Consider the following 27210-nt stretch of genomic DNA (forward strand, 5'->3'; position numbering starts at 1 on the left):
ACATCCCGTGGCAGTGTCCCCATGGCTGCCTCTGCAGGCACTGCTCAGTCCCTGGGCAGCAGGGCTCTGGCAGCTCCAAGGCTGCAGAACCAGCCACGTTGGGGCAGAATGGCCGGGGGCAGCTCCTGGTCTTGGTGGCTGTGAGGCTGCACCAGCACCTCTTGCAAACCTCATCACAGTGGAGGCCATCCCAGGGAGCAGCACAGGACCTAGAGCTGCGGGCAGACAGCATTCGGCAGCAGCACAGCGGGTTCAGTGCTGCCTCTCCCACACTGCAGGACAGCTTGCTCTATGCAGCGTGATGGGCTGGGAGCAGGGTGGTGTGGGCTGTCACTGTGGTTCATCCATGGAACTGAAGGAACTGGAATCTGCTGAAATTAGGAGAAGATTCTGCGCCTTCTAAGCCTGATGAGTGGTGCAGTCCCAGAACAGAAAGCAACCAGCTTGGGGGATCAGTATAGGAGAGATGGTGAAGGCGGTCTGTGCGAACCAGGGAATGACTAACCAGTCAGTCTGATCTCAGTGCCAGGAAAGGTTACGGAACAGACTATCTGGAGTAGGATCATTCAGTGTGCGTGGGACAGGTGGGGGATCAGGCCCAGCAAGCATAAGTTCCTGAAAGGCAGGTCCTGCTTCATCAACCTCATCTCTTTCAGAACAGCAAAGCTGAGCTGCCCCAGGTACAGCAAAGACAACCTGGGGTTGAGGGTGGGCAGGGAGAGGAGCATAGGGACACCATGAGCACTGTAGGGGGGCATGGTGACACTGTGACCCAGTTGTTGGGGTGACATGAAGACACTGCAATGCACAGAACTGGGACATGGAGGGAACAGGGACTCACCAATGCCTGGTTGCATTCCAGTGCACATTGAGGGAACGTGTGTGACAACCCTGACACAGGGGCTGTGCAGAGATATGGAGGAACCCGACGCAGGGAGAGGGGACATGAGGACCCTGCAATATACAGAAAGGGGTCGTGTGGGGACACGGGGTCATAGGGCACTCTCCTGCTTGGACCGGCAGCAGGGGGCACGGGACACAGGGACTCACCATCCTGCAAGAGAACACACCTGACAGAGTGATCCGGCGGGTGAGGGTCACCACTGCTGCCATCATCTCCCGGTGGGTCAATGGGACGCGCCGCAGCCCCGGGATCCTCACGGCGCCGTCCCACCACCTGGTGCCGAAGCCCCGATCCTTGGCGCGGAATCCCCGCCCTCTGGCTCAGAAGCCCCGCCCACTGCCACACAAGCCCCGCCCCTTGGCATTGAAGCCCCGCCCCCAGGTGGCCGCTCGATGCACGCGTGCTGCCGCCCCGTGGTGGCATATAGCAAAGTGCGCGGCGATGTCCTGAGCCCTCTCGTCCTGTCCTGCGCCGTCCTGCGCTGCCCTGACTTCACCATCCTGTTTGTGCCATCCCACCTGCGCCATCCTGCACTGCTTCGTGCTGTCCTGTACTGCCCTGGGCTGCACCAGCCTGCGCTAACCTGCACTATGTTGTCCTGCACTGTCCTGCCCTGACTTCACCATCCTGTTCTGCCCTGCCTTGGTGTGCCCTGCCTGTTTGCCCTGTAGGTTCTCAATTGCTGCATCAGCCCAAACCTCCTCCCCACCATGCTGTCCTCTAGGTTCTGCCTTGCACACCTGGGACCAACAGGGGCACATCTGCCAGGAATGTTTCTATGGCTGCCCCTGCGGGCACAGCTCAGTTCCCAGGCAGCAGGATTCCGGCAGCTCCAGGGCTGCAGGAACAGCCACGTTGGAGTGGGATGGCTGGGGGCAGCTCCTGGCTTCGGTGGCTGTGAGGCTGCGCCAGCACCTCCTGTAAACCTCATCACAGTGGAGGCCATCTCAGGGAGCAGCACCAGAGGCTGGAACTGGAGCTGCGGGCAGACAGCATTCGACAGCAGCATGGCAGGGTCAGTGCTGCTCTTCTGCCTGCTGCTCTCTGCCACCCCACAGGGCAGTTTGCCCGATGCCCCAGGGCTCACAACCCGCAGTCTCCCTCTGCTGTGGCGGCTGCGGCGGCTGGAGGAGCAGGTGGGTGCTGGGCAGCCTGGGGGGCGCAGCACAGCAGGGCTCACTCATCCCTGTGGTGTCCTTCACACCACTCCATTGCAGTTTCGCTGGTTCCAGGAGGTGACGCTGAACCATCTCCAGAGCATCGCCAGGAACTACAACATCTCCTACAATATCGACAGCCGCTTTCGGTCGCTGGCAGAGCAGGCAGAGGCAGCCGATGCAGCTCGGGCTGCACTGGGCTCTGAGCTGGCCCGCCTGGCTGCTGTCAGCCAGCGGCTGCAGCGCAGGGTAAGGAGGCTGGAAGGGCGAGCCCTGAGCCCCCATGCTGAGCCACGAAGCCTGCGGGATGCAGCACACAACCAGCAGGAGCTGCAGCATTCAGTGTCCCTCAGCACTCTCAGCTCTCGGCCCCTCAAGGTGAGGCAGCAGCAGCGTCACTGGGAGCAAAGGCAACGGGTGCTGGTGGAGACTGGACCCAGTAGAATGCCCGGGGAGGATGCTGAGCCCCTTGGTGACACCAAAGCTGTCACAGCAGTGCTGCCCACTTCAGCCACTGGCACACAGGAGCAGCTCCTGGCCCTCCAACAGCCAGAGACAGGTGGGTGCAGGTCCCTTACCTGATCAGTGGAACAGGGGGGGTGGTCCGGTCCTGGTGCTGACAGGTGTCAGGGCTCTGTGTGACACGGCTTTGCCTTTGGTTCCATTTTAAAATATGGGACTTCACCCAAGTCCTGTGGTGGGGGTTGCAGGGATTGCACAGCCTGCTCTGAAGCCCTAGGGACATCTGTCCTTGTAGCTGTGATTGAGTGCTGCTTTCCCTCCCCAGTGTGCAGTGTGGGCTCCGTGCTTCTGTTCTCCAACACTTCAGCCAGCAGTGGTGCTGTGCTCCAGCCGAGGCTGTACATGGGGCTGCGGGAACTGTCACTCTGCACCTGGCTGCTCACCCCGGCAACTCACCTCGGCACTGTCCTGTCCTACAGCGAGGCCAAGGGCAGGAAGCTGGCCCTGCACGGGGACCACCCTGGGTCTGCACGTTTTTTCATCGGGGATGCAGAGTTTCGGCAGCTCCCGGTGACACCACTCCTGGATGGCAAGTGGCACCACCTCTGCCTCACCTGGTCATCCAGCCATGGCCAGTACCGTTTCTATGTGGACAGGAGGCTGCTTGCTGCTGGCTCTGGCTTCCAGCAGGGCTATGAGGTTCCCGCTGGGGGCTCACTGGTGCTGGGTCAGCAGCAATCCCGCAGTGGGGGCTTTGTGCCCTTTCTGGGCCAGCTGGCTGGCCTGGCCCTCTGGAGCAGGGCTCTGCTGCCTGGGGAGGTGGCCAGCATGGCAACTGGGCAGGGGCTGCCCCAAGGGCCCCTCCTGACGCTGGCTAATGCCACCCTGCAGGGTGAGGTGCTCAGGAGGAGGTGTGCCTGCCTCCAGAACTGCCTGTGATGGCTGCGGGAACAGTGCTGGCTCCCAGTGTTCACTGGTGGCTTGTAGAGCCTGTGAGCTGCATCCCCTGGGTGATGGGACACAGAGAGCGGGCTGCCTCACAGCCAGATGTCACCGAGGGGTTGCTGTGTCCCTGTGGAGCTGTGGGCAGGCCGTGGGGGGCATGAGGCAGAAGTCTGCTCCTCCACATCTCCAGCTCCTGCCCCCAGGAGCACATACAGCCCCATTATTCCTATTAAAGTGCTTCAGAGAGAGAGGAAATTGCATCTATTTTTGGTCTTGCTTTTCACTGCAGCACTCGGTGCCGCTCACAGCCCTACTGGGCGCAGCATCCTACAGCAGGCTGTACAGAATTCAGTTTCAGGCGGGTTTTAACGTACAACTCTGAAACCCGCACGGCTCCCAGGTGCTCGGGCTCTCCTTGCCGTGCCGCCGTGCTCACGGGTGACAGCCGGGTGCCGGCCGCCAGCATCTGCCACTGAGACACAACGGGGGAGGCTGGGGCACAGAAACGCCAGTGCCCCGCGATGAGCCAGAGCCGCCTGCCCAGCTCTCACCGCCCCGCCTGTCCGCCCTGCCCGCCGGGAGCCACAGAACCCCGCGTGCGGTGCCGAGCCCCGGGCTGAGCGCTGCCCCGCAGTGTGCGGGGACTACAACTCCCATGGTGCCCCGGGACGCGACCGCCGCGTCGGCCGCCGTAGTGCTCACGTGACGCCGGCGGGTGTCACATGACCGGCCGGTGAGACAGGGGCCGCCGGAGCCGCAGTCGCTCCGCATGGCCAACGTCTCCAAGAAGGTGTCGTGGTCCGGCCGCGACCCCCGCGACGACGAGGACGAGCGTGCGGGGGAGACAACCCCGCTGCTCAACGGAACCGGGCCCGGCGCGGCGGGCGGCGCCCGGCAGGTGATGCGGGGTGGGCCCCGGGCGCGGGGTGCGTGGCTCCGGGCTGCCGGGAGCCCTTTTAATTCCTGCTTCCAGCGTCTGTGGGAGAGCCCGATCCTTGGCGGGCTGCTGCCGTGCGGGTCCGGCTTACGCGCGATGGTCTGTGTGGAGGCAAAGAGCGAGTCCAGGGTGGGTGGTGTTTTTAGCGCAGAAAGGCCCGTTCCTTCTTTGCAAATCGCTTTGGAGAAGTTAATCTCATCCTAAAGTAAGCTTCTGTGCGGTGCTCGGAGGGTTGGGGCTGTGATTTGGGCCAGGCTGAGTCCGTGGAGCACTGCTGTGTGAGTGCTGGGTGGGAGAGGTGTTGCCTGAGCACAGAGCTGGTGAATTTCCTATGGAAAACTTGCAGGGAGCCTTCAGCATCGTTGGGAAGGCAGGCGTTGGCAGCCGTTAGCCTGGCTTGTCTGGCATGGTTCTGTGCTGCCCTGCTCCTGGGCAGATCAGAACAGTGGGCTTGTTAGATTAATTACAGGAAAATTTAGGGTTTGTTAGGCTGCAGGTTCCTGGTGTGGCTGGGCAGGATGGGGGCACGGCTGGCTGGCTGGAGTCAGCTGTGCTCCTGCAGCTGTTCTGATCTGGAAGGAGAAATAAGGTCAGCACAGCAGCACTGGGTGTACTTACAGCATGCTGCCATTACAAATCACATGGTGAAAACTGCAGGTCTGAGGCATGGTAAGGGAAGAATGACCAGATCTCTTGCCTAGGGGTCGTTTAGAAAAAGGGTTTCTGTGAGTAGCTTTGAAGAAACAATAGGGACAGTGGGTGGGATGAGCGAGACCTGGCCCTGCTGGTCTGTGTTTATTGCCACTGTGTTTATTCTCTGATGGTCCAGCTGGTGACAGAGCACTGTGTGCCATTTCCCTTAGCAGAGTATGGCAGTGAGTGCTGTACTGTAGCTCTCAGCACAGGGTGGGGATGGTGGGCAGCGGGGTGGGCACTGACCTGGCAGCACAGCTGCTTCTCTCCACGGATGGTCCTGTGACCTTAATGCCAAACAGCTCAGTAGGGTTCTTTGTGGCTCTGTGCTGCTACAAACACAGCCGTATGGGTACATGAGGAGGAGAGCAGGTCTTTGGCAGTGTCCTCATTCCCCCATAACTGTCTATGGCCAGGTTACACCAATAGGAACCAGCTGGATGTGATGACAGCATGGTACCAGGCAGGGGTTACTGAGAAGTGGGGACAGGATGACTTTGGCAGAGGGTGGAGCTGTTTTTGTCATGGGAGCCTTTATTTCAAGTCATGATACTACAACAGAAATGGCACCCAATTGGGGTTTCTTCCCCTTGCATGTTCTTTTAGTGGAAATGAAAGTGATTTTAAAATCACAAAAGGAAATACGGGTCTGTAGTTCCCCAGCTAACTCTTCTGCGAGCGATTGAGAGCTGGTGGGTGGGAGGTGAGAGTGCCGCTTGCCTCAGTGCCCTGGTGACAAAGGTGAGCTGCAGGGACGTGTTTGGGCTCTCTGTTTTGGGGCTTGCTGGCTCGGGGCAGCTGAGCACAGCGCCAGAGCTGGGTCAGCCTTCATCCCATCCAGACCTGGCTGTGCTGCTGTGCAAGGTGCTGTCTGCACATCTGAGCATTGCCTGCCCCGAGGCGTGGGTTGCCCTGCTCCCATGTTTTCACATTGCATGTAACAAATTAATTCTCAAACTGAAAAGTGGGTGGACGACTTCAATAAGAGCAGCCGATTCCCATCATTAGCTTAAAGTGTGGTTTGGTGGTTTTTGTTTTTTTTTTAAATAATATTTTTTTTGCTACCCATTGAGGATGCATTCTGTATGTGCTACAGTGCCTTGTCTTTGAGACCTGTGCAGTGCTTTTGCTTCTGAGGATGCCGGGGAAGGGGAGGGTGGGCAGAGGATTGTCAGGTTATGGGATTGCTCATATTCCATGTACCACAGTGAGCTGTCTGGTGGCATGGCATGGAGGGTAGGAGTCATCTTTTCCCACCACTGAGCAGGGCCAGGAGGGCACTGGGGGCTGAAAGCCCTCTCCCTTCCTCTTGTTTACACAGTACAGGCTCCTGGTGTGGTTTGTGCACAGTGCTTTATCTCACTGATAACAAAACCACGAGCATTCAGAGCTTGTTAGTGAGGAGGAGGGTGATGATAGAGAATTGCTTATGGATGGCACTGTGTGTCTCTGAGGGATGGTTGTGGGTGCAGTGCTGGGGACAGGGATGGCCTTGCTGGCTGCCCTGCAGATGGTATGCTCCATTTGTGGTTCTTCAGAGTCCAGTTAGCAAGGCACTAAAAGGCCACTGTGCACACAGGCAGTGTTTGCTCTGTGGCTGTTCTAGATAGCCTTGTTTGAAGTTGTTCCTCTGTTCGCAAACCAGTGTTGTGTTGTGACTACTGCCCTGAGACACATCACTGCTGTGATGGGCTTTCCCTAAGCAGTCATTCCCTTGCTGCAACTCTACTGCTTCCTGACCTATGGGTAGAGGGCTTTGAGGAATGTGTGGCCTTATCTCCTCTGTAACCCCTCATCAGGTCACTGGGACAGCACAAAGATCTCCTTGAGCCAACGGGACTGCTGAGGGCTGGGTGACATCACCTTCCTCTGCTGGTGGGAAGGTCCCAGGTGTCCCCATATGGGATGGGAGAGCTGATGATCTGTCTGCATCCTCTGGGTTCTGACAACATGTGTGTTGTTGTAGGGGAATAAATGCACTGCAGTCACACCGGCATCATATGTGCCTGGGAACAGCAGGCTGTGCTTGGAAAGCATCCAGGCTGGGGTCATGCTGCCTGGGCTGAGCACATTTCTGAGCCGTGCGCAGATAATCCTCTGTCTGTGCCTGGTTGTCCCATTTCCCCTGTTCCTTCTATGGAAAATGGGTGCTGATGGAAAAAGCCTTTTCCTGTTGTTCCAGCATGTGATCCTTGTGCTGGCAGGATGGAGCCAGCTGTGCTCTAAATGTGCTCAGTCCGTCCGAGTGCTGTCTGTTGCCAGGGCTCAGGACAAGCTGGGCAGGGACTCTGTTATACAAGCAAGATGTTTTCAAATGTAACAGAGTCCAGCTTTGGGTCCGACTGCAATTTTTCCTTTCCTGTTTGTGTTCCAGTGCTCTATAATCACTTGGGGAGTAGGCTGGTGCCTGCATAAGCTCCCCCTGTTCCCACGTGTCCCTGCATGGTGACAGTGTTGGTCTGCCTGCCTTGTAGGAGTTTTTGCTGGTGCTGAGCTGGAAGGTTTGGGAAGTGGGGACAAAGCCCACCCACAGGTCAGGGATAAATGAGAGTGTGGTGCAGATGGGGAAAAGGGAAAATAGGTCAGGCTGCAAACACAAAGGAGTATTCTTCATTGCAGTGACGTGCATGGCTCCCGCTGCTTTAGCCTGTGTGTTCCAGGCAGGATCTGTGGGGATTAAAGCAGGAGAGGCTCTAGCTGGGATCTGCGGCTTGCATGTCCCTGCAGAGAAGGGCTGCCCTGCTGGGACCCTCCTATTGCTCTTCAGTGCTCCTTTATTCTCTAGTCCTTCAGCTGTTAGGACTGTCGGAGGAGTGAGGCTGCAGAGGGGAAGATGTGGATGTTGAGAAATGGTGTTTGGGCTGTTCTTAGTGGCAGTGCTGCTCTCACGCCCTTGTGTATCCCCATGTTTCATAACAGCAGCGGGTGAGGTGCTGCTGCTGGGGCTCTGTGTGCACTGCTGGGCTGGTTCAGCCTGAGCCCAAGCCTGTCTTGGCCCAGAAAAATCCCCAGACTCCTGTGTTGTGCAATTGTGCTGCTCGTAACAAGCCTGAGGGCTCACCAGAGAAAGGAGAACCTTCCTGGCACTGTCCTGGGCGCTGCTGAGCACTGCTGGTGTCCCTGTTGGTGCACACAGTGCTGGCATCCAGCCTAGGCACTGTGCCATGCCCAATGCACTGAGGGTTTTGAGGGAAGTGAACGTGCTGATGCGCTCATCTCCCTGGCTGGGAACCCTCCTGCAGAGCAGGTGAAGGAACAAAAAGTGCTATTGGCCATCCCTTATTGCTGCCTGGCTGAGGAGTAGCCCTGACTGCTTGGGGAGTGGTCTGTCCCTCCTTCCAACACCTCACACAGTTCCTGGACAGCACTGGGGCTTGACATGGAGGCATAAGGGGTGGACAAACACAAGCTCTGGCCTTCCATGTGGATTCTATGCATGGAAGCACTTTAGGGAACATGACCCAGCCTAGGCCTGAGGGTGTGCTGTGTGCAGTTGGCACCAGCTGGGCCATCTGGTGGTGGTGCATTCAGGAACTGACTTTGTTCTCTCTTCTCTTTGTAGTTCACTCCTTCCTCCTTTCTGCGCCCTGGACAGCTGAGCAATGTAGATCTCAATGAGGACATCCGTGAGCTGGTGAGTGGCACTGAGAGGGGCTGTGACTGAGAGTTTCCCTGCTGTGAAATAAACTGGGGATGCTCCCAGGGCAGCAGGGTTGGCCATGGGACGCTGTGAGCGCTGCCCTTTCTCCCCCATCCTGCTTGTCACACGAAGGCTCCTGCAAGGCCATCCTTGGGCCTCGAGTGCTGCAGTTATTGAGAGGCATTTCTGTTGCTGGTTCCAGCTGGAACACTTGTGACTGGGTTGCTGTAGCATGTCTTAATGCAGTGCTTTGGAGGAAAGGCTGGGCCAGTTCTGGATGTAGCTGTAATGCAGGACTGGAAGAAGGGCATGTGATGCCAGTAGGACCCCTCCTGCAGCCCCAGTAAATGCCCTAAATCAGAGCTGGGAGAAGCTTGCGTGATCAAAGGCATTTGTGAAACAGAATTTAGTTTCTACTCAAAAGCACAAATCTGCTTGAAATAGCTCCTTGCTTTAGGCCAAAGGAATTTCCTGTCGAGGAAGTGTTGCCCTCCACTGGGAGCACAGAGCTGCTCTGATTTATTAAAATAGCAGTTTGGTGCTGGCTGTGCAGAACCTTTGCCTGCCTGGTCCCTGCTCTGCTGTACTTGTGGCTGCCCATGGGACACATCCTGCTTGGGGGCGGTACAGGAGGGCCAGGGGTGCACACACACAGAAGGCTATTTGAGCTGACTTAAGTCTGCACACACTGAGCAGTGGGAAACCGCCCTGGGTCCTGAGCACTAAGACTGCTCTCTCTGTAGTCCTTCCTGTGCTTCCTGGGTGTTCGTGCAGTAAAACCAGCACCGAGCCAGCATTATGGCATGAGTCTGTGTCAGTTGCTCATTGCCCTCAGGGAGGCAAGCAGGATCCTGCCAACCTGTGTGCCTTGTCCCACAGGAGACAGAGCTCCCCCGGCCGTATCCCAACGAGATCCCCCACAATGAGAAGCTCCTGTCACTCAAGTATGAGGTATGTGCATCTCTGCTTCTTCCTCAGCTCTGCTGCTGCCAGCTGCCCTCTATGAGGCACTGGTGAGGGACAGCTCTTGAGTGAGGGTCTCAAATTGGCCCACCCCTGGCATAGGGGTCTTTCTCAGCATTAGACACTAACAGCATCTCTCTTCTGTGAGCTAGAGCCTGGACTATGACAACAGTGAAAACCAGCTGTTCCTGGAAGAGGAAAGGAGGATAAACCATGCGGTGAGCCCTGCCATGACCTGGTTATCCATTGTCCCTGCACACTGACACCATTCAACCACTGCTCCCTCAGTGCCAGGGGAATGTGGTGCTCAGCAGCAGTGCTTGAGCTGTGTGGTTTGATGGGTGTCCACCAGTTTGCAATGGGCAGGGTGACCAGCTCTGCAGGAGCCTAGTGTGGCACAAGGGAGGGATGAAGAGCTCGTCTGGGTGCTGTAGTGATATTGCTGGGCAGGGTGAAACACCTGTAAGGGGAAAGCCCTACCCTGGGGTCTTTGGGAGCTAGTACTGCAGCAAGATGGAGCAGGAGAGTGTGCTAAGAGGCTTGATGGAGGCAGGCAAGCTGGGAAAGCTTGTCTTCTACCCAGAGATCCCTCAGACGGACAACAGCACTGGGGGTTGTCTTGAAATAGGCCAGGCTTTACAGTCCTATGCCAAGCAGAGGATAAAGAAGGTTGGGACTTGACTGGGAAGGTGGCCCAGTGGGCTGGAGCCCATCTTGATGCACAGTGGGGGCTGTGGATACGAGGTTGGGCAGCAGTGGGTTCTGATGACTGTCTGTTTTTCTGTCAGGCCTTCCGGACCGTGGAAATCAAACGCTGGGTCATCTGTGCCATGATTGGCATCCTCACCGGCCTCGTCGCCTGCTTCATCGACATCGTGGTGGAGAACCTGGCTGGGCTGAAGTACCGTGTGGTGAAGGACAGTATCCTTGCATGGAGCTGAGGCCTCCAGCCAGGAAGGAGTCACTGGATCTGTGTCCTCTGCTCCTGATGGCAACAAGAAGGGTGCTGGGGGAGAGGGCAGCTTCCTTCTGGGCTTGGTGCACAGGTCCTGCTGCTCTCAGCACTGCACTGAGGTGCTGCCTGCATCCAAGTGCTCCCATCAATGCACTCTGCACACCGCAGCCCCAGGAGCTCCATGGTGATGCTTTGTGATGGTGGGAGGGATATTTCTGAGCCGATAGCAGCCTTTCCTTGATCCTCCTCAACAGACATCGACAAGTTCACAGAGAAAGGGGGCCTGTCTTTCTCTCTGTTACTCTGGGCCACTCTGAATGCCAGTGTGGTGATGGTGGGCTCTGTTATCGTTGCTTTTATAGAGGTGAGGGTTTGGAGCCTGCCTACAGGAGGTACTCCTGTAACATGCATCAGATGTGTTCCTGCTGAATTGGCCCTCTGAAGCCCAGTGCCTTGGTGTTGGCTGGAAACATCTGTGCTGTAAAGTTTCTCCTTAGGTGTCAGGCTGTCAGTATGTGCTGCTCTTCATTTGCAGCCCCAGCAGCCTGGGGAAGGGGAGGTGGCAGAAGGGCATGCTTCAGCCTCGGATGTGGGTGCAGCTCTTGCAAGCTATGTCAGTTCATGCAAGCCCTGAACTGGGCTCAGCCTCTTTGCTTTGAATGTTTGTGAGTAGGCAGGTTAGGTGCTCTAAGACACACTCAAGAGAAGTCAGAAACTGGCAGCTGACTGGTGATGTCTGCAGGGCAAATTGTGGCTGAGAGGGGGCAATGACCCCCTGCATGTCGGCAGCAGTCTCCTTTTTGCTTTGCCCTTGCTCTCTGGCAAAGCTTTCCCTGGCCACCAAGTGTGAGCCTTCTGCAGGGAACACCCTTATGTTTCCCTAGAACTTGCAGACCCCATCTGTTTGCCTGTTTGGGGCGTTGTGTCTGTGGGGGCACAGCAGATGCCTCTCAAGAGCTTGTAAATAAGCTCTGAGCCTCCCCAAGATATGCTTGGCATAGCCTGTGTTTAGGGACAGGGTAAGGTGGCCAGTATGTCCCCATTCTCCATCCCGTATGTGATAGCTACTGACACCTTCCTGTTCCTCACAGCCCGTTGCAGCTGGCAGTGGCATTCCCCAGATTAAATGTTACCTCAATGGTGTGAAGATCCCCCATGTTGTCCGCCTCAAGGTAAGAAGTGGGAGCTCACAAGATGAGTGCCTACTGCATGGGTTGGGCTGGAGCAGATGTCATTCATTCCTGTGTCGTGGGGCATTCCCTCTGTGTTCTGTGGCAGAGATGGAGCTGGGCTCGCTGCAGCAGCCTGGGGTGCTCCTGTCAGCCTCGTCATGTGCTGTGCCTCTTGCTCTGTCTTGCAGACCCTGGTGATCAAAGTCTGCGGGGTCATCCTCTCAGTGGTCGGCGGCCTGGCTGTTGGGAAGGTGATGTGCATAAAGCTCTCTCTGTTATGCTCCTGGCGTGTTACTATCTGCTGGCATTTGTGCCACAGCTCAGCACCAGCCCTGTGGTGACTTCCCAGTTTTATTCCCTGCCAGTCCGGTGTGTGGCTTAGCTGAGGGCAGGAGAGCAGCAGCCTGTGTCTGCCTGTGTTTGTCACCATGAATGTCAGTTGGGGGAGCACAGGTGCCACGCTTGGACCTGGCTCACCTGTTGGGGCTGAAGGCAAGGAAGGCAGTCTTTGTAAGTTACTGTCTGCTCTGCCACAGGGAGTGCTGGTGGGAACAGGAGACATGTGCTAGAATAAGGATCTGGGGCTGGGGAAGAAATTACAAGGTCTGTATTGACCAAAATCCTCTATCACTATATCTGCAGAGACAGAGCTGGTACAAGTTTTTTTAGGGCCATTACCTGGGGATGAGTGTCCAACTTTCCCCAGCTTTCCTTAGCTGTAGTGGTTCTTCCTTCTGTGGTCTCACTCCATTCTCCTGCCTACAGGAAGGACCAATGATTCACTCTGGAGCTGTGATTGCTGCTGGCATTTCCCAGGGAAGATCCACATCTTTGAAGAGAGACTTTAAGGTTGGTGCTCAGGGCAAGGAGTTCTGCTGCAGGCTAAGCACAAAGCACACTGCCTGGCTGCACTCCCTGGTGTCAGAGCCCAGCCAAGTTGTGGGCTGCTGCAGCTCAGACTCCTCTGGGGAAGATGCCCAGAGAGGAGGGAGCTGTGCTTATGGTGCCCAAAACAGCTCCATGGTGTTCAGCTGGTGGTAAGGGGTTGTAACTGTGTCTCCTCTGATCTAATGCCTTTGGCCATGCCTGAACCTACCTTCACTTTGGTATTTCAGATCTTTGAGTACTTCCGCAGAGACACAGAAAAAAGAGACTTTGTCTCAGCTGGAGCTGCTGCTGGCGTCTCTGCGGCGTTTGGTGCCCCTGTGGGTATGTGTCTCAGCTCTGATGCTGAGCAGTACTGCATGCATCTGTCAGGGGGCTGCTCTTGCCTGCAGGGATCTCCATGGGGCACTGCAGGAGCCTGGGCTGGGAGAGCCCTGCATTTACTTCCAGGCTCAGATGCTTGCTTGGAAGCCCAGAGGTTGGGTGTTGCATGGTGGGAATCTATAAGCTACTCAGTCTGGTGTGCTGCCAACCTCTGCCAGTTCCAGGATTGAGAAGGGAAACTGTCTGCTCTGTGGTTATGCCATGAGCATTCCTGAAAAGGGCCTGCCACTCTTCCAGGCTGTCCTGCACTGCTGTGCAGGTCTTGAGAAGAGAGGAGGTGGTTACCTGTCTCTTATCCTAAATGTTGCTTTCTTGGGATGGAGGGGAGGCAACAAAGGGGTTTTGCTACAAAACAGTACATCAAGCCTGTTGGGCTTGGCTGGTCCCTTTGCTTGATTCTGGGAGCTGTGTGACACATGAGCTGGGATGGATTTGGCTGCCTTGGCTGGTGCTGAGAGGTGAGAGTTGTGGCATGTGCCTGTTGTGAAGATGTTTGTGTCTTGCACTTGCAGGGGGTGTCCTCTTCAGCTTAGAGGAAGGAGCTTCGTTCTGGAACCAGTTCCTGACATGGAGAATTGTAAGTGCTGCAAAGCAGAAGCAGTAAATTAAGACAGGCCTTAATCCAGTTAACGCAGGCTGTGATGGCACTGAGGCATCATCTTCTCTCCTGTGCCCTGAGGCTCCATGTCCCACAGCTTTGTGCCTCCTTTCATCCTTGCCCTGGGCAGCTGTGTAACGCATTGCAGAGATCAGGGCATCCCAAATTCCCTTCTAGCTCTCAGGGGCTAAATTTGAGTCTGGCTGAGTGAGGTCTCATTTCCTGAAGCTGCCAACCCTTTTCCAAGGGAGCTGCCACAGGGCAGTGGAGAGGTGAGAGGAGGAGTGAATCCATGCTTGGTGCAGCTTGTCCAGAGCGCATCCATGGGGAATGTGACCACTTGTCCCCAGCACATCCTGGGTATCAAGTCCATGGGGGATATTTTGGGATAGTGTGGAAGGAGCTGGGCTGGATTTGTCTAGCAGTAATTATGTGTTGCATCTCTTTCTAGTTCTTTGCCTCCATGATCTCCACGTTCACTCTGAACTCTGTCCTGAGTGTTTACCATGGCAATCCTTGGGATCTGTCCAGTCCTGGGCTCATCAATTTTGGCAGGTTTGATAATGAGGTATGCCACAGATTCTTCTGCTGGGGAAGTTAAAAGCAGCTCAGGGGTTCTGGGACATCAGTCTCTCTTAAAATGTTGCCTGGGGCAGGCTCTGGGGTATGGCTGGATCCCAGCTGCATCAGTGTGAGCAGAAGGTGTTCCTGCAGTCACTGCTGGGTCTAGGTGTTAAGGAGTGTTCAGGGCACATCCTGGGGCTGCTCCAGGAGCTGCCCACTGGCTCGGGCTCATGCTGCCATAGACAGACAGTGACTGGCAGTCAAATGTCTGGAAGATCTGAAATCCATCTCTTGTTTGCAGAAAATGGGATACACGATCCAGGAAATTCCTATCTTCATCTTTATGGGAGTGGTTGGTAAGGGAGTTCTGCTCTTTCAATCCAATTAGTATGAATAATTCTCTCTGTTCTGTCTGGGTCTATAAAGTTTCAGGATCCACTTTTCTGGGGGGAATAGAAAATTCATTAATTCAAGAGCAGAGGCTGTTTGTGGAATTTATGGGGGTGAGAGCAGGATCCTGGGCCAGCCCTCACCCTTGTAGCAAAGGAAAGACCATGTAATCTGTATCCTGCAAAGTCCTCTGTGAGGTCGGGGTGTTGCAGTTGTGGACAGCCCCGTGCTGCCACGTGCCCTGGGGCAGCCAGTCATGCTGTGTGTGTCATCGTTGTCTTTCTAAGCTTCCCCTTTTCTCTTGGGTCTTGTGTGACCGTAGGAGAATCTGAGACTTGCGTGCTGACTCTTCCCTCCTTTCCACTCGCAGGTGGGATCCTGGGGGCTCTGTTCAATGCCCTGAATTACTGGTTAACGATGTTCCGGATCAGGTAAGAGCTTGTGGGTAGCCAAGATAATTCAAGTGGGTTGGCTGACAACTTCTATGCTTCCTGGTTGTGATGTTCCCAGCCAAAGCCAGGCTCTAACCTCATGCATAACGGCAGCAGCCCCTGGAAGCTGACAGATAAAGATGCCATCTGCCTCTTGCTGCCTGCACCCCAGGCTTTGACCCACAGCATCCCTCCTTTGCTGTGATCCTGCTAAGTATTTATCCTTAGTGACCTGGCTGCTCAAACAAGTGCAAGTGCTGTGCAAGACATGATTGCTACATGAGACCAATGAGAGAGCCAAGATTGCTGCTGAACCCATCAGAGCCCACTCTGGCACAGCCATACTTGCCACCAGCATTTCAAACCCCAGAATCTGCCTTGGGATGTCAGAGAGGGGTGACCTGTGGCATCAGCAGAGCTGGTGAAGGGTCTGCAGCATCTCCCAGGGCATCGCTCCTCCTGGAGTGAAGCTTACTGGGCTTGGCTGTCTGCTGCCCTCCCTTTCCTGGCACAGCCTTCCATTTCCTGTAGCTTGTAAGGCTTGCTGCATCTCACCACTGGCACCCTTGGGTGCTGCTGTGGCAGAGCTGGGCTCACTGCTCTGCTCCCTTTCAGGTACATCCACAGGCCTTGCCTCCAGGTGATTGAGGCCATGCTGGTTGCAGCGGTGACGGCAGCCGTGGGCTTCGTCATGATTTACTGCTCCCGAGACTGCCAGCCCATCCAGGGGAGCTCAGTGGCCTATCCTCTGCAGGTAGGAGATGCTGGTGAGCTACACCTGAGATGAGGGATACGCTGAGGTTGAGGAGGGGAGTGAGACTCTGCTGGAGTTTGTGGCCCTGGACCTTGCTGGTTCCACTGCAGCCACTGCCCTCTGCTCTGGGTGGAGCTGGAGATCTTGAGTTTGCCCTGGACTCCTTGCTGTATCACACATCTCAGAGATGGGAGCCCCACCTGGGCTGTAGTGTTGCTTTGCACAGGTCTCTGTCACCAGCAGCACAGTAGCTGGATGGAAGCGCTGTGGCATTGGTGTGCTTGCTGTGTGCAGTCCCCCCACCTCTGCACCAACTGGAGAACAGCTGCTTGCCCTGCTGTGGGGCAGCCCATAGCTGCCACTTGTAACTCTTTCTTTCCTTCCCTTCCAGCTTTTCTGTGCTGATGGAGAGTACAACTCCATGGCAACTGCCTTCTTCAACACACCCGAGAAGAGTGTTGTCAACCTCTTCCATGACCCTCCAGGTCTGTGTGCCAAGTGAATGCTTCCTTGAAGAGCAGAGCAGGATAGAATGTGTGCATAGTGGCTGACCTGTTCCCTTGTTGCTTGTGGGATAGGGTGGGGAATGATTAGTGTGACTCAAAGAGGGCACAGTGGGGCTGGAAAAGCACTGTGTGGGGCTGTAGGCAGTGGCTGTTGTGGCTACCAGCTCCTGAGTACCCATGCAGTGCTGCAAACAGGAGGAGCTGGTGTTCCTCTGCTGTGGCCATGCACCCATCAGGGCAGATCTGCTCTGAGCCTTGTGCTGGCTGCAGGGCTGCAGTGCTGCAGTGCTGTGATGGGTCTGGTCTTTCTACCAGCAAGCAAACTCTGATTTTAACAACAAAGCTGTTCCTTTCCCTGCTACCCAAGGAGATGTCAGCTCCTTTGCTGCAGCGGAGGGAGGGGGGATGGGTGCTGTGTTTGGAGGCACCCTGAGCTCAGCCAAAGGGCTCTGCCCTTGGGGCTGCCTGCAAACAAGGAACCGGTTCTGTCTATGTCTGTTTGCAAGCTGTCATGTTGATCTGTGTGGGAGTGTGTCTAACCCTTGCTTGCTCTCTGGAGTCCCTCCTGGAAATATCTCTGGCTGGTTTCTTACTTAACAGGTCCTCTTGCCCCTGAATGACTTTACCTTCTGGGTAGGTTGTGGAGGTGGATTTTGGAGTTTGGATTTGTGTGAGAAATGAAATCTGGCTTTTAGACTTCAGCTCCTATTTCCCTTGGACCCCGTGTAATGACAAAGTGTTCTCTACCCCCCAGGGCTGCTGCTTTGATCTCAAAGCTGTTCTGGGACCAGTTCACCAGTGCCTCTGCCCACCAGACCTTGTCCTCCAATGCTGATGGTCTCTCGGGCTTTGCAAAGTTTGTCACGTTGCCCTGCAGAAGGGGCTGCTGGCTGTTCTCCCATGGCTGTAGTGCTGTTCAGGCTGTGGGACTGGCACTGTTTCCCTGTTCTCTTCCCACCCCAGGTTCCTACAACCCCATGACACTGGGCATGTTCACTCTGATGTATTTCTTCCTGGCCTGCTGGACGTATGGCCTCACGGTGTCTGCAGGGGTCTTCATCCCTTCCCTGCTGATTGGTGCTGCCTGGGGACGACTGTTTGGCATCTCCCTGGCCTACCTGACCAAGGGCTCGGTGAGCACTTGATGAGAAGGGGCAGTGCAGCTCCTCGCTGACCTCCTTTGCTGCTGACCTGGCAGCACAAGCAGGCAGTGGGCATGGAGCTGGCTGAGAGCTTGGCACGGTGGTCTGGAGAAATGTGGGGTGGGTTGACTCCTCACTTGATATTCTCCTGAGCAGTATCTGGGCTTTTCCTGGCCCTGACAGAACCCTGCTGACACATGGGCTGTGCAGGCAGCTTCTGGCATGCTCTGCTCCTTCAGAAGTGGGGTTTGGGGCCAGGGCACTGCTCGTTATCTCTGTGTGCCCTGGAGCTAGCAGCTCACTTGGTCCCTTCTCTCTCCTGTGCTCAGATCTGGGCTGACCCTGGGAAGTACGCCCTGATGGGAGCTGCTGCACAGCTGGGTGAGTTGCTGAGTTGCCCCCCTTGGGGAGTCATGGCCATATCCAACTTGTGTCACAGTGAAGGTGGCATGGGAAAAAAATGCTCTCTGCTTCTCTGATGAAGATTTTCCCCTAGTTGGAGTGCAGCCTATACTGTCAAGTTAAAACCCAATCTGGCTGTCAGCTTCCTCGCAACACTACCAAGTGCTGGCAGCACTGTGGCAAAAATGGGGGCTGGGCTTGTCCAGGGCAGCTCCCAGGGCTGGACGTGCCATGGAGCTGCAGTCTAGTTTGGGTCTGGGAGCTCTGGCTTCCCCTAACCTACCCTGGAGCCCTATCACTGTGTGGTTTGCTGTCACTTGGTGACTGGCTCCTGCCTGCAAAGCCAGCAGAGGGGAGCAGTGTCCCATGGTGGGTTGGATGTGGTGCCTGTGTGAGAGTCCTGGGTTGCTGTGCAGAAACTGAGGGGTCTTGGGTGCTCTCTCCTGAGCCCCTGATCCTCTTGGGTGCTTCTTGCAGGTGGGATAGTGCGGATGACGCTGAGTCTCACCGTCATCATGATGGAGGCAACAGGCAACGTCACCTATGGATTCCCCATCATGCTGGTGCTGATGACAGCAAAGATTGTGGGAGATTACTTTGTGGAGGTGAGGACTGGATGTGCTCACTGTGAGTCTGGGATGGGGTGGGAGGCTGTGGGTGAGAATTTGGGGTACTGCAGAGCTAGGGGAAGCTGTAGGTGAGGACTGGGGCTGCCGCAGAGCCTTGGGAGGAGACCCTGGTATCTGATGCAGACATGAACTGCTGCCTGGCTGTACTCCCTTGGCATATCTCCTGATGGCATGACTCTCCTTGCAGGGGCTCTACGACATGCACATCCAGCTGCAGAGTGTGCCCTTCCTGCACTGGGAGGCTCCTGTGACGTCCCATTCGCTCACAGCCAGGTAGGTGGACTGAGGGTCTAGCACCTCTGGGGGCAGCCCTGGGGTCATGCTGCTGCCAGCCCAGCCCCTTCCCCAGCAGGGTGATGTCTGTTCCCATGTCCCCCACACTGTGGGGACAGAGGATGTGTCAGGACTGAGAGCTGTGCACTTTGGGGTGGATTTGGGGTGTGCTGCCATCTAGCTGTTTCACACTGACCCTTTTTTGCAGGGAAGTGATGAGCACGCCTGTCACCTGCCTGCGGAGGATCGAGCGGGTGGGCACTGTGGTGGACATCCTCAGTGACACCTCTTCCAACCACAACGGCTTCCCAGTGGTGGAGAGCAACCCCAACACCACACAGGTGGGATTGGGACTGCCTGGGGGTTGTCTGTGCAAGAGATGGCTGTGTTGTGGGACCATGGTCGTTGCTGCCCCAACCAGCCCTGCCTCATGCTGGGTGCTCTGTTGCAGGTGGCTGGGCTGCGGGGTTTGATTCTGCGCTCCCAGCTCATTGTCCTGCTGAAGCACAAGGTGAGTACACAGAAACCATCCCAGGGATCAGGAAGCTGAGTGCTCCCCTCCAGAAGATCTGCCTACCCCATGCTTCCGGCCTCTTCCCTCCCTGCCCGTGTGGGTGCCCTGGGGCTGTGGGGCTGAGTGCCTCAGTGAGCATCGTGGGGTGGTCCCTTAGGGGTCTCATTCCTCCCCAGGTTTTTGTGGAAAGGGCCAACCTGAACCTGGTGCAGCGGCGGCTGAAGCTGAAGGATTTCCGGGACGCCTATCCCCGCTTCCCCCCCATCCAGTCCATCCATGTCTCCCAGGATGAGCGCGAGTGCATGATTGATCTGAGCGAGTTCATGAACCCCTCTCCCTACACTGTGCCCCAGGTAATGACTGCGGGCCTCTGCCCCTATGGAGTCCAGCACCACCCTAGGGGCCAGCTGGGCACACTGTGACTCCCGTGGCCCCACTCTGTCTTGCAGGAGGCATCTCTGCCGCGGGTGTTCAAACTTTTCCGAGCCCTGGGCCTCCGGCACTTGGTGGTTGTGAATAATCACAATGAGGTGAGGCACTGGGGCAGCTCATGGAGGTACTGCTGTTGTCCCCACATTCTGTTCATTAGTGTGGGGCTTAATTCTGTCCTTTCCCTGGCAGGTGGTGGGCATGGTCACCCGCAAAGACCTCGCCAGGTACCGCCTGGGGAAGGAGGGACTGGAGGAGCTGTCGCTGGCACAGACGTGATGTGGGGCAGTACTACCCAGCAGAATTGTGCCCTGGCCCCCGGCCCCTCTGAGACCAGGACCCTGTTTTGGTGGAGGCAGGGAGAGGACAGGGTTGACTTGTGGAGACATCAAGGTGCCTGGAGCACCGACTCAGCCACGCTGCCCTGGCTCTCCGTGTGTTGCTGCCTTCTCCAGTCTGCTGGCTCCCCTTCTACTCTTCCTCACTCCTTCCTCTGCTTCCCCGAGGGATCAAAATACACGGTTGGCTCTGTTAGCACCTTGCATAGGCTCACCATGGGTTGGGTGAAGGCAGGAGTGTGCCCAGGGGAGCTGGTGTGCCCTGTTGAGCTGGGCCCAGTCTTTCTGCCACAGTCTCTGCCCTCTGTCTCTGCTGCCACCCTGGGCTGTCTGGCCTGGCCCTGCCTGAGCACCCCCATGGGGCTGGGTCAGGCTATGTGGGGATGGGAAGTGGTGGGGCTCCTCCTGCTTCAAAGGCCCTGTCCCTTCTCCCTGTGCTGCTGCCAACTGTTGGGGTGAGCCCTGTGCCACACTCGTGCAATTCTGCTCCTCTGGCTGGAGGAGTTCCCTGCCCTGCTGTGCAATAAAAGGGCTCCCATGGTTCAGCAGCTGCTGCCTCCATCTCTTTCTTGACTCCCTCAGCTGCTTTGCCCCTAAGGGCAAGGTGTGAGGGATAGTGTGGCCATGCCTGGGCTGTAGGTGGGGAGAGGAAGGGGAGAACCCCCTCTTCCTTGGGAGGTGGTGGTCCTAGAGTGTGGTACCCTCTGACTCTTGCTTTCCTCCAAGTCCCAGAAGTGCTGCTCCAGTGATGCTGGATCCAAAGTGCCCTCAGCTTGTTTCTGTACTTGCTGCAGTTTGGTCCAGACTGGCGCAGTAGCCTGGTTCCTGCTGGGCTGGGCTACAGGGGGAGACCAGTCTGGCTCTCCCTGGGTGAGGAGAGTTTCCAGCCCTCACATCCCCTTGGTGTAACTTCTCTTCCTCTGTCTTCCTTTGCCATCATCACTGCAGGTGCTAGCCCTATCCCTGCTCCTTGCACTGCACCATGCCCTGCAGTGGCAACATCCTGTGCTGTGCTCTGGGCTGGGAGCTGTGCAGGGCAGAGGAATGCTGGTACCTGTGGGCTTCCAACCACCTCTGTGCTGAAATAAACTCTGTTTGTACTTTTATTCTGGCATTGCCTGTCTCGTGCTTCCCTCCATCTCCTTGTGCTGTTGCAGGAGCTCAGCTCCCAGGATTGGTGCTAGGGGCTGTGAGCACTGCTCTGCCTGGGGATGCCAGGGATTTGGGGTGCTGTATGGGGGGAGTGCTGCATGTCACGGCCCCTGGCAAGGGGTGGGTGCCCAGAGCTGCTTCCTGGGTGCTTTTCCCTTTCAAGGCCAACAAAGAAACACTGTAATAAAGGGGGGGATGCCTTAGCTGGACCCTGGTAACAGGGCTGGGTTCCAGCAGCAGCTAGGAGGCCATGGAAAAGGGGAAGGGCTGCTGTGCAGCCCTGTTCTCCAGCCTGGCTCCTGCTTGCTGGCAGTGCAGGGTCCCTGTGGTGCTGCTGAATCCCCCCTGCCCAGGCTGCAGCGTATCCCTGGCTGGCAGCCGGGTGCTTTGTGAGGCCCCACATTGCCCTTTGCCCCGGCACAGCTCAGATAAGGGGATGGGATCCACCGCATGGGGCCTGCCGAGCAAACACAGACTATGCTCCTCCAGCCACTGTGTGTCCCTCCTCCTCCTCTTCCTGGAGCCGAGGGGTGCTGTGCTGTGGCCCTTTGCCACCCAGGGCCAGGGGTACAGTGGTGAAGGACACTGCACGCGCTCATGCCTGCGGGAGTCATTTATTCACTCATCCCATTGCTGGCTCTGACCCACTGGCTCCAGGTGTCCCATTGCCCATGGGTTGCTCATTAACTGGGCGGCGCGTGGCGGCCCTGGGCTGCAGTGGGTCACAGCCCGCTGTAGGGCTCGGCCTCCAGCCCCGCATGGCCCGGCACAGGAGGCAGCTCCCGCCCGCTGCCCGGCAGCTCCGGCCCCGGCTCCACCGTCCAGTGGGCCAGCAGGTCGCTGAAGTCGGGGGTGCCGGCATGCAGGAGGCTGCCAGGGCCGGGACCCGGCTCCCTCCAGAAGGAGGGTGGCAATTTCCTCCTGTGCATGGGGGTGATGTGGCCGTATTTCCTCTCCAGCCGCTGCGTCTTCCCGCTGACCGCCTGCGGTGCCAGGCACCGGTGCACGCCGTACTCAAACAGCTCGGCCAGCGGCCCCAGCCTGTGCGCAGCCCCGTGGGCACCGAGTGCCGCCTCCGGCTGTGCCCGGCCACCCCGTGCCGTGTGGCCCAGGCTGGGTGAGCGGCGGGGCGAGCTGCAGTCCTCGGGCACGCTGTGGCCACCAGCGGCCTCCTCCCGGCCCCGCCGCCCGAAGTACCGCTGGATGTCGCAGCTGATGAGCTCTGAGAAGCGCAGGAGTCGCAGTGTGGTCTCTGCGGCGTTGGGGCCGCCAGGCTCCGGCCCGCTGCTCTGCTCTGCTGCCTCCTCTTCATCCTCCTCCTCCTCTTCTTCTTCGTCCTCCTCAGAGAGGTCGGGGAAGTCGGGCTCGGGGCACGCGGGCAGGAGCAGGCCGTGCGGGAAGGGCGAGGGCAGCCGCAGCTCGGCCAGCGGCCGGATGACGCCGGCAGCCATGTCGGTGCAAAGGGACACCCCGGGGCCTGGGCTCACCCTGCGGGCAGGGACACGGCGTGAGGGTGGCGCACAGCCCCGTCCTCCCACCCTGTCCTGCTGCCCCGCTGCGGTGCTCTGCCATGAGGCGTTGTGGGGCTGTGTCACACCATGCCGTGGCCAGTGTGGGGCTGCGGGGCAGTGGGGATGTACACCTGTCCCTGGGATGGGGGCCATGGGACACGGGGCAGCAGCGATGTCCCTGCTGATCCATGGGACACAGGGCAGAAGGGATGTCTCTGCTGATCCATGGGACACAGGGCAGAAGGGATGTCTCTGCTGATCCATGGGACACAGGGCAGCAAGGATGTCCCTGCTGATCCATGGGATGCAGAACAGCAGGGATGTCCCCGCTAACCCCACTAACTGCAGGGCAGTAGGGATGTCCCCAGCGAGATGTGAGGCAGCAGGGGTGTCCCATCCAAGTTGCAGGATGTGGAGCAGTACGGACATCCCCTGAGCTACAGAGTAAGGTTAGTGTTCCCTGGACTGATCCGTGTTACCCCAGGGCTCTGTATGGCGGTGAATGGTGCTGAGCACCTTCCACCCTGGGCACAGCACTGCGCCCTATGGGCTGCACCACCAGGATGCTGAGTACCATGCCCAGTCCACACAAGGACCCCAAATGTTTCCCTGTTAGGGGATAAACTTGGCCCCCCTCTCAGCACTGCTTCTGTGGGCTCTGGCCACAGCTCAGCCATGCCAAGCTGGATGAGGCCCCTCTATGCTCACTGCAGGGCACTCTCAGCCACGTGCCCCATTCCCCTCCGCGGGCAAGTGATGGGCTCAGCCCCTGGGGCTCCGCACACCCCAGCAGGGATGCTCACCTCCAGGAAGCAGGGAGAGCAGGGCAGCAGGGGCTGGAGGGCATTGCCCGATGCCGTATCTCCTGCAGTGCCCTGGCTCAGCCCGGCTCCGTCGGCACTCACCTTGGTGCTGCTGCCCGGCCATGCATAGGCTCCCGCGCCGTTCCCCCTTGCTGTCCCTCCACCTGGGCCTGAAGTATTTATAGCGGAGCAGCGAGCTGACGGCTGGCAAATATTTGGTAGCCGTATTGTAATAGTAGACTCGGTAAACAGAGCCAGGGTTTGCTTTAGCACCCAGCAACGGGAGAGCGGCGCAGGGAGGGACGCGGGGACGGAAGGCAGGGCTCACCTTAATGGCTCACTCGCCAGGGGATTTTCAAGTGTTGTTCCTGTAGATTCACCTATTAAATCGGCAGCCCCAGCTGCCAAACTGCCCGCACACTTGTACCGAGGGCTCTTATCTCCACGCTGATTGGAGGTAAAATCAAGCTTTGTCAAATAGGCGTAAAATTAAATTTCATGCTATTTTGACTCCTGGAGTAGGGATCTTCTGAAGAACACGGTGCTTATTGAGCGCTGCCTGTGCAAACAGAGCTGTGGCTGCAGTGGGTGAACCCTCCGGGCTGCAGCCTCTGAGGGGTCCCACGGTGCTGCTCACCCCCCAGTGCAGCTCCAGATCCCCATCTGCAGCCCCATGCTCCCTGCAGACCCCATAATGGGTGTGGGGCCCCAGTAGCAGCCCTGGGGTGGAGGTTGGACGTTTTGGGGTGTCAGGGCACAGCAGGAAAGGCACTTTGGGTGCTGGGGCTTGTGTCTCTATTGGGCAGTGCTGCATGGACAACACTGTTGTGGGGAGCTCTGGGCCAGCCCCAGGGCAGGGGCAGCACCTAGGTGGTAGCAATGTCACTGCAGACAGGGTGCTGGGATGCCCTATATTTCCCCTACGGCCTGGGACTGTGTTGGTCCATGCAGGGACAGAGGAGCAGCAATGACAACAGAGCAGCTGATGGTCCTGCTGTGCCATTTCTGTTCTGGCACTGGGACATGATGGTGTGGCCACCCAGAGGGGTGCAGAGCACAGACAGGGGACATGGGATAGCTGGGGAACACAGGGTGGCCAGAGGACATGGGAAAACCCACAGGTGACAGCAGGAAGACACGCATGGAATGGCTGCCACTCTGACTCAGTCCTGTCCCCCCTCCTGCAGCCCCTGCTGGGGCTCTCAGGTGGGACACCATGCACTGGGCTCGGGAATGGGAAGACCCTGCTCCAGAGCTGTCCTGCCCCTGCCCTGGGAGCTGACATGAGCTCCTGGTCTGGCCCTGTACGCTGGGGTGAGCTATCCCCCAGTGCTGCTGAGGACAGTGCCATCCTGGGCTTGATCATCACCCACCCTACCCTGCATGTGGGGACCAAGCTGGGGTCCGAGCCCAGCCATGCCCCACTGTGCTGCCATCCCTCCCCACACACTCCTGCTGGCAGCCCTGGGGGGGGCAGCAGGTCCCGCCCAGGCACCGCTGGGCAAACACGGCCAGCGGGAGCTGATAAGCCACGGGCAGCCTTCGATCTGCCACCTGATGTCACCCGCTGCCACTGCTGCCTGCGATGCACAGCCTGGCACAGCTTGGCACAGTGTGGCACGGTTTGGCACGGCTTGGCACAGTCTGGTACAGCATGGCTTACCATGGCCTGGAGCAGCCCAGTATGGCCTGGTAGAACTTGGTACAGATTGATGCAGCTCAGTAGGGATTGAGACAGCTTGGGGCATTGAGGTTTTTGGTTCAGGTTCATCAAAATTTGTAAGCTCCTCTCCCTTATCTTGACACTATGAGGGAGACCTCGGAGTAGAGGAGTGGGTCAATCAGGATTGACAGGAGCCAGCATAGGAGACTCAGCTACCAGTCCTTGTTGGTACACAGCCTGAATACAGGCAGCTTTTTGACCAGGCAGATAATCTGAGGTCTGAAAAGCTGGCTGTTTATATGACTAATGGGTAAACCCAGTCCTGTGGGTCAATTCCTCCTGCCCAGTACGCTGCATGGGCAGCCAGAGAGTGATTTTCTTGTCCTGGTCTCATATTCAGAAAGATGCCAGGACCTCAAAACACAGTGACTTCCGTATCACTTAACATAATTTTATCTCCTCCTGTCAAAGACACTCTACAAAGATATTCAGTCTGATTCCTTCAGCCTCCTGGAGTATTTCTCTTGTAATTTGGCTAGCTCAGCCAGGGACCATGGAATTGCTCTGGTGGTGGTGATAATGTGTCCAGGCTGGTCATTTTCACCTGCCTTAGTCACCATTTCCATCTTTACAATGGGTCTGAGTGTGGTTGGAGGGGGTGGTCCCTCATCACTGCTAGAGTCCCAGATATCGCCATCCCATGTCTCAGGGTAGGCACCAGACACCAGATTCTGAACCTGAAGGGTTACAGGTGGTGGACATCTGTGATATAATTAATTTCAACTCCTCTTGTTACTTTCTTTCCTGAGTTTCAGATTCAGCAAGGATTGCTTTTAGATTCTCCTCTTCCCATCTCACTGCTTCTAATTCCAATTGTAAATCTCTCTTTGTAGTTTCCAAACAGACTGCATATCTCCTCTGCCTATCAGCTCCAACTTCATAGTCCTGACTTTTCTGTTTCTCCTGTTTAAGTTCCTCAGCAAGCAGAGATACTTCAGCTTTGTCTAATTCAGCTCTAAGTTCTTCAAACACCATTTCACAATTGGGGGTAGGCTGCTGTGCCCACTCCTGTTGAGCCCATGACAGACAGACATGCTCCTGGGACCAAACATATCATGCTTTTCCTCTTCCCCACCTCTTCTTTTGTTCTTTGTGCAGGGCTTCTATCCTCTGGATGGCATTTACAATCTCAGTTGACAAACACTCAATGGATAACAATTCCAAACACACACAAATAAGCATACGATCTTGGCAAAGCTTACAACAACTAACATGGTAAAGGGGAAGGGGGTATGAGGGGGATGTGTACTTTTGGTTTTCCATGAATTGCCAAGTAATGGAGTCCACCGATTCCCCAAAGGCACAGTATTAGGCCAAATTCCTTGAGAGAAGTCAGTAACCAATACCCCCTGGCAAGAAGAGAGATTTCAAGATATTTTTAGGGAGGATAACACAACCTGATGTTCACTGGTTGGTTCAGATGAAGGTGCTAACGGTGTGGGGCTCTCAGTCCAGCTAGGAGGGGATCCCACTCGATACTGGTCCCTGCACTGCTTTATACTCTGCTAACATCTGATCTCTGCTGAGTTTGTTACTTAATCACTACAGTGCACACTGCTTCTGCTAAATGAGGTTAGTCCGATAAGCTGTGCTAGGCTTGCCTCATGAAAGAGGAAGGAAAGCCTCCCCTGGGTCCTACAGGAGTTAGTTGCACTTCTTTATTTCACCCTAGAGGCATGGAGCCGTATCTGTGAGCATCATTTTGTGGTCCTGATTCAGTCTAGTACCATTTTGTTTCATATAATCGAGCCACATACTTGCCAGTAATCCACCAAATTGGGGCTGACTCAGGCTCTTGGCACTAGCTAGGCCATGACTGGGAGGGACAGAGTCAGGTTTATCTGTTCCCCAGTGACACAGCTGCTGCAGGCCATGCACCAAAAGGGTAAACAGGACTACTAGGCAGAAAACTGTAACCAGACCTTCGCCTAGTCCTGTTTTCTACCTTTCACCC

The 27210-nt window shown here is 56.7% G+C and overlaps 3 protein-coding genes and 1 pseudogene across 4 annotated transcripts; 2 read left to right on the forward strand and 2 right to left on the reverse strand.

Annotated features, from left to right (window-relative positions):
* Positions 1-1455: 1455 nt before the first annotated feature.
* On the forward strand, positions 1456-3540 carry PTX4 (pentraxin 4). Its single transcript, XM_090151575.1, has 2 exons — positions 1456-2620; positions 2849-3540. Exons 1-2 carry the CDS (start codon positions 1615-1617, stop codon positions 3460-3462), a joined length of 1620 nt encoding a protein of 539 aa, XP_090007701.1. The 5' UTR covers positions 1456-1614; the 3' UTR covers positions 3463-3540.
* Positions 3541-4178: 638 nt separating this feature from the next.
* Positions 4179-21173, forward strand: CLCN7 (Cl-/H+ antiporter 7). The gene is made up of 25 exons (XM_031595222.2): positions 4179-4366; positions 8661-8732; positions 9618-9689; positions 9854-9919; positions 10490-10622; positions 10911-11020; positions 11748-11828; positions 12017-12079; positions 12594-12677; positions 12944-13037; positions 13610-13674; positions 14147-14263; positions 14561-14615; positions 15020-15080; positions 15696-15834; positions 16226-16319; positions 17304-17473; positions 17812-17863; positions 18362-18489; positions 18701-18786; positions 18995-19127; positions 19238-19297; positions 19477-19653; positions 19750-19830; positions 19922-21173. The coding sequence occupies exons 1-25, from the start codon at positions 4238-4240 to the stop codon at positions 20006-20008; spliced, it is 2409 nt and encodes an 802-aa protein (XP_031451082.1). The 5' UTR covers positions 4179-4237; the 3' UTR covers positions 20009-21173.
* Positions 21174-21844: 671 nt separating this feature from the next.
* On the reverse strand, positions 21845-24369 carry PERCC1 (proline and glutamate rich with coiled coil 1). Of its 2 annotated transcripts, none has more exons than XM_090151869.1 (2): positions 23636-24369; positions 21845-22707 (listed from the first exon to the last, which is right to left on the reverse strand). In XM_090151869.1, the coding sequence occupies exons 1-2, from the start codon at positions 23659-23661 to the stop codon at positions 21942-21944; spliced, it is 792 nt and encodes a 263-aa protein (XP_090007995.1). In that variant the 5' UTR covers positions 23662-24369; the 3' UTR covers positions 21845-21941. The 2 variants fall into 2 exon arrangements, with proteins under 2 accessions (XP_090007995.1, XP_031451086.2); XM_031595226.2 differs by having other exon boundaries at positions 23534-23665.
* LOC149915731 (uncharacterized) lies at positions 23858-27011 on the reverse strand (annotated as a pseudogene).
* Between the last annotated feature and the right edge of the window lie 199 nt (positions 27012-27210).

This window comes from Phasianus colchicus, chromosome 16 (genome assembly GCF_987193195.1).
Source record: "Phasianus colchicus chromosome 16, bPhaCol1.hap1.1, whole genome shotgun sequence".
Lineage (NCBI taxonomy): Eukaryota > Metazoa > Chordata > Aves > Galliformes > Phasianidae > Phasianus > Phasianus colchicus.

What these genes read in the sequence shown, in the direction of transcription:
- PERCC1 (XM_031595226.2), bottom strand. Translation starts at nt 23,577, where the DNA reads ATGCCCTCCAGCCCCTGCTGCCCTGCTCTCCCTGCTTCCTGGAG. An exon ending in GCTCTCCCTGCTTCCTGGAG is followed by an intron (nt 22,708 to 23,533) that starts GTGAGCATCCCT and finishes CCCTGCCCGCAG; the next exon opens with GGTGAGCCCAGGCCCCGGGG.
- CLCN7 (XM_031595222.2), top strand. Translation starts at nt 4,238, where the DNA reads ATGGCCAACGTCTCCAAGAAGGTGTCGTGGTCCGGCCGCGACCCCCGC. An exon ending in TCCTGTCACTCAAGTATGAG is followed by an intron (nt 9,690 to 9,853) that starts GTATGTGCATCT and finishes TCTGTGAGCTAG; the next exon opens with AGCCTGGACTATGACAACAG. An exon ending in AAAGGAGGATAAACCATGCG is followed by an intron (nt 9,920 to 10,489) that starts GTGAGCCCTGCC and finishes TTTTTCTGTCAG; the next exon opens with GCCTTCCGGACCGTGGAAAT.
- PTX4 (XM_090151575.1), top strand. Translation starts at nt 1,615, where the DNA reads ATGCTGTCCTCTAGGTTCTGCCTTGCACACCTGGGACCAACAGGGGCA. An exon ending in CCTCCAACAGCCAGAGACAG is followed by an intron (nt 2,621 to 2,848) that starts GTGGGTGCAGGT and finishes TTCCCTCCCCAG; the next exon opens with TGTGCAGTGTGGGCTCCGTG.